The 6607-nt window shown below is 42.6% G+C and overlaps 1 protein-coding gene across 1 annotated transcript in view; it reads right to left on the bottom strand.

The window, feature by feature from the left end:
* STAB1 (stabilin 1) overlaps positions 1-6607 on the bottom strand; it is a gene marked incomplete at its 3' end in the record, with an annotated part of 57577 nt that overhangs the window by 30237 nt on the left and 20733 nt on the right. The window contains exons 15-21 of the mRNA XM_009079199.1: positions 5292-5438; positions 4242-4304; positions 3533-3646; positions 3083-3136; positions 2218-2298; positions 1787-1945; positions 842-904 (exon numbers count right to left, since the gene is read on the bottom strand). Coding sequence (XP_009077447.1) covers positions 842-904; positions 1787-1945; positions 2218-2298; positions 3083-3136; positions 3533-3646; positions 4242-4304; positions 5292-5438 — 681 coding nt within the window. The remainder of the gene's footprint in view (positions 1-841; positions 905-1786; positions 1946-2217; positions 2299-3082; positions 3137-3532; positions 3647-4241; positions 4305-5291; positions 5439-6607) is intronic.

Consider the following 6607-nt stretch of genomic DNA (forward strand, 5'->3'; position numbering starts at 1 on the left):
TTTGGAACAATGCTCAGTGACCTGTCATGGATTAGACATGGGCAGAACTGGGCCCTAGATGATTCTGTCTTCGCCTGCCTCGATCAGAGTGGAAAATGAACAACTAGTGATTTTGCAGAGCTCTACTCCAGACATTCATGCTGAGACTGCATCAGCAAGTTCTTCTGAAAGTCAGATCTCTCCAAAGACAGTTAAGAGTGGTGAACACCTCTCCGGCTTTCACAAACAACATCTTGAGTCTGGCCTTGACATTGACATTTCCTGAAACTTGCTGTTCTGCTAACCTCAGCATGTGATAACTCAAACACCAGCACTCAGTCTCCTCCTTGCTCCACCTTCAGCTAGTTCTGCTCATCTCTGAATCAACAGGGAGCACAGGCCAAGACAAACTGTTTCTCATCCTCTGCAGTGCAGAAAGCTTGTTGTAATTCTTTGACTGTGATATAGGCAGTGGCAGTACAGGATAGTAGTGGGATCAGGGATCAGACTTGGTTCTAGGACTCTGAAGGAGCTGGCAGACTCTGCACATGAGCAGGAGAGCTCTGCCTGAGGCAGAGCAAAAGTGCTAAAAGCTGCAGGTCTACAATTTCATTCAGCCCAGGCTGTCTCATCATGCTCTGCATGGATTCAGCAAACAGACTTTGCACAAAGAAGTTAGCACGTGACAGTCTGGGACCATAAAGCATGGGTATGTGGGGAGTATGTATTCTCTAACAAGCTTCTCCACTGGTTGCCTTTCCTGCTCTCTATTTGGAAGTGGCTTGGGTTCCAACCTGTCTATCAGTGTGTCTGTATATCATCATGCAAAGACAAAATTACCAAAATAACCACAAATATTTACCATTTCCTTGCTGCCAGGTGGGCAAATGCTGTTGTTGAGGGCCTCACAATCCACACAAGAGCCCTGATTAGAAAAGAAGAGGGGGAAATTTAATCTTCTCAAAGTAACCCATTCCCCATGCCAACAATGCTACAGAGCTACTGCCACCAGTATATACCCAAGGCACCACAACATGTGTCTGAAACATACCTAGGAGGGAGTTTCTTGAAAATGGGATAAGCTTGTCACTTAAATAAAATGATTACTGTCCCTCAAGGAGATGCTTGCACCTGTCTGCAAGATGGAGTCTGTCTCCACCCTCTGAGTCTATCTGTCATTAGATATGCTGCTAAGCTGGAAAACACTTTGGGCATCCATGCAGGAGGTTTCACTGAATCAACATGTTCTGTGGGCACTCTGGCCACTTGGGATTGACTGTCTTTCCAAATCAGGGATCTCTTGCCTATTCAGAGCCTCATCTTCTTTCCTCAGTAACCCATCAATGATCAAACTGGGGAGCAAGAATCTCAAATAAGGTATATGAAAACTGTTTAGGTGAGAATATCTCACAGCACTTGTAGCTCCTGCTACTGAACATCTGCTTTCTAACCAGGCTACAGGACACCAGCACTGACAGAGATGGAAACGAAGCATTGTCATCTGAGTTATCAACTCTAGTGTGGAGAAGATCATATAAGGCCTTATGGAAGGCAAATGTACTTTGGAATCAAAGGTAGGATGGGTGCACAGAAAGAACAACAACCTACAAGGAACATGTGCTGATTGCTAGGAAAGCAGAGCCAAGTGCTAGCAGAAAAAAACACTGACAGTGCTGCTAGGGCCAAAGTTCACATCAGGGGAATTCTTAGACATAACACATTTCCCAAATGCAAGTTACACAGCCTGCTTTAGTCCCTCCAGGTGAGTGGGAGCAAGGACCAGTGTGAGTGGGAGAAGCTGACTTACCATCACAATTTTATGTTGCTCTTCATTGCATCTGTGAGGCAAAATGGGAATTATTGAAGGAGGGATGAAGATGCCATCCAAGGTATGAATAATACCATTTGATGCCACAATGTCTCTCATGTTTAAGGGGATCCCTGATTCATCCATCAGAATTCTTCCCTGATGCAGAAACACAATTTTAGCCCATTAGACAGCATTGACTACATAAAGCAAATGCAGAAAACTGGTAGTTCACAACATCAAGGGCAACCACATAAATGGCCAAGCCAGAGCCAGAGCCAGAGGTTGGATAAGAAGCAAACTAATTCAATGACCTCATTTAAGTCAGAGGAGGAAGCAGAGATGGGCTGAAACCACATTGTTCAGAACCATATCCAGGCTTTCTCCTAGCACAGGAGGATTTGCCCCAAAGGGTTTTGATTCACACTTACATCTGCACTGATGTTGATGGTAAGTATCTGGTTAGCCATAGTAACTATGTGTGGCATCATTATCAGTTTCTCTACAGTCACCTGAAATAAAAACACAAGGGTACAGCACCATGAAAAAGCAGGGTCATTTCAGTGCATCTTGCAGAATCCTTCCATGATACCCACCACTTCAAAACATTCTCAAGAGGACTTAATGTTTACATTTCAAGAAATACCTTAAAAACAAAGGGTCAGAGGGAAATCCAGGGCTTTGTGTGAGCTGTTTGCAATACCACAAACACAGCAGGATTGATGGCAGCTGCCTTGGTTTTACTTCTTTGGGTAATGGTCCAGCACAGTTGAAATCAAATCTCACTAACTATGTCTCTTACAACTGCAAGTAGGGTCAGACTAATAAAGGGATTTTCCAGGACATACTCAATAAACAATCAAAGTTCAGCCAGAAGCATAATAGAGAACATATTTTGACTTAATAAGTTTATAGGCAGGAAAAAAATGTAAACTGAAGTTTCTGTACTGAGAAACTTAATGATTTGAGAAGAGGGAAGTTCTGAGAACTAAGACAATTGTTACTTTTGTACCCTGCAACAAACTCTGCTGGGCAATGTTTTCATTGTAAAGCCATCCAACTCAAGAGCACCATCACTCCAGACTTTCATGATGGAGAGCACAGCTGTCCCTTTTGGCAACCACTTTCTTAGTAAACATTTTGCCTCATCAGATCCTGAATCACATCTCTGCTCTTCCAGGGGAAGTCCAAGAAGTGGCAGCTGAAGTGATCAACACTGCAACTTCTATGCCAGACAAGAAAGGAGATAATGTGTTGGCCTGAAGGAGCCCAGCCCTCTGGGGCTGCCCGCCTTACCGCTGCTGAAGTGTAGATATGGTGTTTCACAAGTTCCTGAAGCTTATTTATGCCCTAAGGAAAGAAAGGAACATCAGAATTAGATAATCCTTCAGTGCTCAGGAGTAAGAGGAGCCAACTACATATTCTTTAACAAATGACTGACAATGCCAATGTCTGTAGCAACGAATTCACTTGGCAAATAAGTTCCTTCATTTTCCCCTACCCAAAGCTGGGGTGAGGAAAGAAGTCAAACACCAGATTTAAACAATCTGGCTAACCATATTTCCCACTTCAGGTTCTGTCAGCATCCACTTCTCTCCCAAAGCCTTACAGAAATAGAGACACAGCTTAGCCATCTCCAGGAAGAACAATTTTCAGCAATGACCAGATATGCTACACAACCCATTCCAGCACCGACTAGTGCAACACAGTTAGCTCAGGATGTCTTAAAGTACTATGAGCTCTTACCTCTGTGAAAAGATAAATGAGTCTTCCGTCTCTCAGTTTATCCACACCATCATTGCTGGGCACAAATACAGTAAAGGGGCCTGGTCCATCCAGTATTGCAGGTAGGCCACAGTTCTGCAAAACAATGAGATTTTATCATGGATCTAACATGGGTTAGTGAGAGGGGTCTGCCAGGAAGTGAGAGCAAACCCTGAGCAATGCACTACAGGCAGAGCTATTGAAAAGCAAAATATACAAGAGGCAACTGGACACCAGGGAACAGAGGCATAAATGCCACAAAAACATAGCTTGGACAATGAAGCCACGGGTGGGAATGCAGCAAATGTGAACAAGGGAAGACTGGGCTAATGCTCCCTGCCTGCTTTAAACATACAAGTACACATACAGAGATTAAAACTGTGGTCAAGAACTAAACATACTTTGGAGAACAACCTCTAGAGGGACAAGGGGAAGGGGATATGTGGAAGAAGATGGGAAAAAGGCATGTACCCTTGCTGCTTGTGCCAGATCCCCCAGAGATGTGAAAACTCCAATCTTTTCTATCGCATTTGCTTATGTAAAATGCACAAAATAAACAACACAGAAAAAAGCATCCAGAAAGAAAGCCAAACCCCTGAGATGTATTTAAATTCTATTCAAAATCCTCCTCAAAGCAGCAGCAGGCTTTGTACAGCAGCAATGTTCCCGGGGCAGACACAAACACACTTACCTCCAATATAGTTTCAAACCTGCTGAAGATCTCCATTGAAGCAATGATCTCCCCAATGGTTTTCTGCAAGAAGACACAAAGAGGAAAAACAGGGCTGGGGCTGGAGCAAGGTCTGAGCACGTACTGGAATGCTCTTGGTCAGCTTGTATTTGTGGTTTGCATGTAAAGATCTACAGGAGACCACCATCCTCAGAGAGAGGCACAGTCAAATCCACCATCCTAGGGGCACTTCAGCTGAAGAGCTAACACTCAACATTCCAGCTGCTTTTTAAATGCACAAAATACAATCACAATATCACACTGTCTGACTGTTTTTGTAAATAAATTACAATGGTGTAAAGTAAGTGCAAACTACTATCAGAATCATACCAAATCCAAGACCTTGTGTCATTCTCTGAGTATTTTTTTTGCAAGAGGTAGGGGGTAACAGGTCCTGCTTTCTGCACACAGAAACAATGTCCAAATGCTCAGGCACAGCAATGTAGTAGCCATGGTAAAAGCTTCTCCCAGCAAACAGGGAAAAGTGTTTAGCTGAACTTGAAGCTCCAACACAATGTCTTAAACTCAAGACATGACTTCAAAATACAAAAGTCTAATGATTATTTGTCTTTATTTTAAATATTTTTAACACAAAGACAACTTTCTGATTATAATTTCAAAAGAGTAAACCAATTAAAGAAAATCTTCATTTGATTTTTATGTGAAAAATGCTTTTCAATCTTTTTCCTGTAAGATACATATTCTATATGATACAACTGAACGTGAGCTCATTTGCTATGAAGTGATCTTATTCATGAAAGGACAATCTTTTACTCATCTAAGCACTGTAAAAGCATCAGCTCAAGGTCTTTATCTGCTATTATCTACTTTAAATGGTATTTTAACAGTGCCTAACAAGCCTTATCAGGAGCTGGAAACAAAATAAATAGCCTTTTCCCTTTAAAATAAACCTCACCAATTTGGAAGTTTAATGATGAAAATTCCCTTTTTTTTTTTTCTAGTGTTTATTCTGCTGCCCATAAAACAGAAGAAATATGAGTGCTTGTGTACCTGTGGGTTTCTGAGGTTGTCAGTGCTGGGTTTTTTCCTTAGGGTGTTAACCACATGCATGATGCCATTGGCTGCTGGCAGGTTTGACTGCAGAATGTTGTACAGTTCCCCTGGCAGGTCTTGATATCGAAATGATTTGATGTATGTCTGCATAAATAAAAGGTTATTTTCTTGTGGCTTATCTCTGTTATCATAATAGATCTATTAATCATTGTTCTCTTCAGTGCTCTCTGCCCCTGGGTCAGCAAGGCGAAGGCAGAACCAGAGTGACTCTTGAAAAAGAAAACATAAGGGGTGGCCTGGGTGTAAAACAAACTTCCCACCCCTACTTGAGTTTGGGTAATATTTTGATCCTGAGGGATACTTTTAAGTCTTAGTATGGATAAAAAACCTAATCTGGGACAATCAGCTCTAGAATGAAGTTTGAGTGTGAATGATGCCTGATCCCAGCTCTGGACCATCAAGTAGCTCCTACACCAGTCTGCCAAGTACCAGAAGAGAAGCATGATACCTCCTGGGCAGCAGGGTACAGAATCTGGAGGCAATCCTGGCACTACAGATTTGGTTGCAACTTCTATAGACTCATAATGCCAACAGGAGTCTTACTAACAAAGCCAAAGCAGTCAGGCTCACTGAATTACAAGGCATATATCTGGTCCTTCCACACTGAATTCAGCCATGCACTACAGCTGGGCATAAGGAGGTGTTCCAAGGGTAACCTACAAACTAAGCATGCAAGTATGGTGCTGCAGCCATGATCCAAGTTCAGGGAAGCATAACTTTCCTGTGCTTTTTATTTCACCACAGGCATTTCTTTGCATTGTTCCTCCCTGCAGTAAACTTCAGTACATTTCACTGAGGATTCTGTCTGAAACAAAAGAAGGGGAGGGCAGATTTCCCAGATCAAAAGGCTCCTGAGTAAACAAACAGGAAAGAAATTTAAAAGGGGCATTGACAAGCCCAGTCTGGATTCCCCTGCTCCAAATAGTGCTTTGTCCTTTTGATGCATGCAGGGTGCATGCATTATGACCCAGACCTCAAGGCCAAGGCTGAATCCTCAGAGAGGAAACATGTGGCTCTCTCCCTTGGCCAGCTGTGAGCATACTTGCAGGAAAGGTGCAGGATGGAGAGATCTCAGTGGATACTGGAAAATATGAGTCAACTGGAAAAGGGAAAAAAGAGCCTTCCATATCAGAACATGATGATGACAAATTCTTTGCTAGGAAGACTGAGAAAAGTAAAATAGAAAGAAGAGAGATTTTGTGGCCTTTTCCATGTCAGCCACATGGATATTGTAGTTACTGTAATGGTTGGTG

This window comes from Acanthisitta chloris, unplaced genomic scaffold, assembly GCF_000695815.1.
Source record: "Acanthisitta chloris isolate BGI_N310 unplaced genomic scaffold, ASM69581v1 scaffold4477, whole genome shotgun sequence".
NCBI lineage: Eukaryota > Metazoa > Chordata > Aves > Passeriformes > Acanthisittidae > Acanthisitta > Acanthisitta chloris.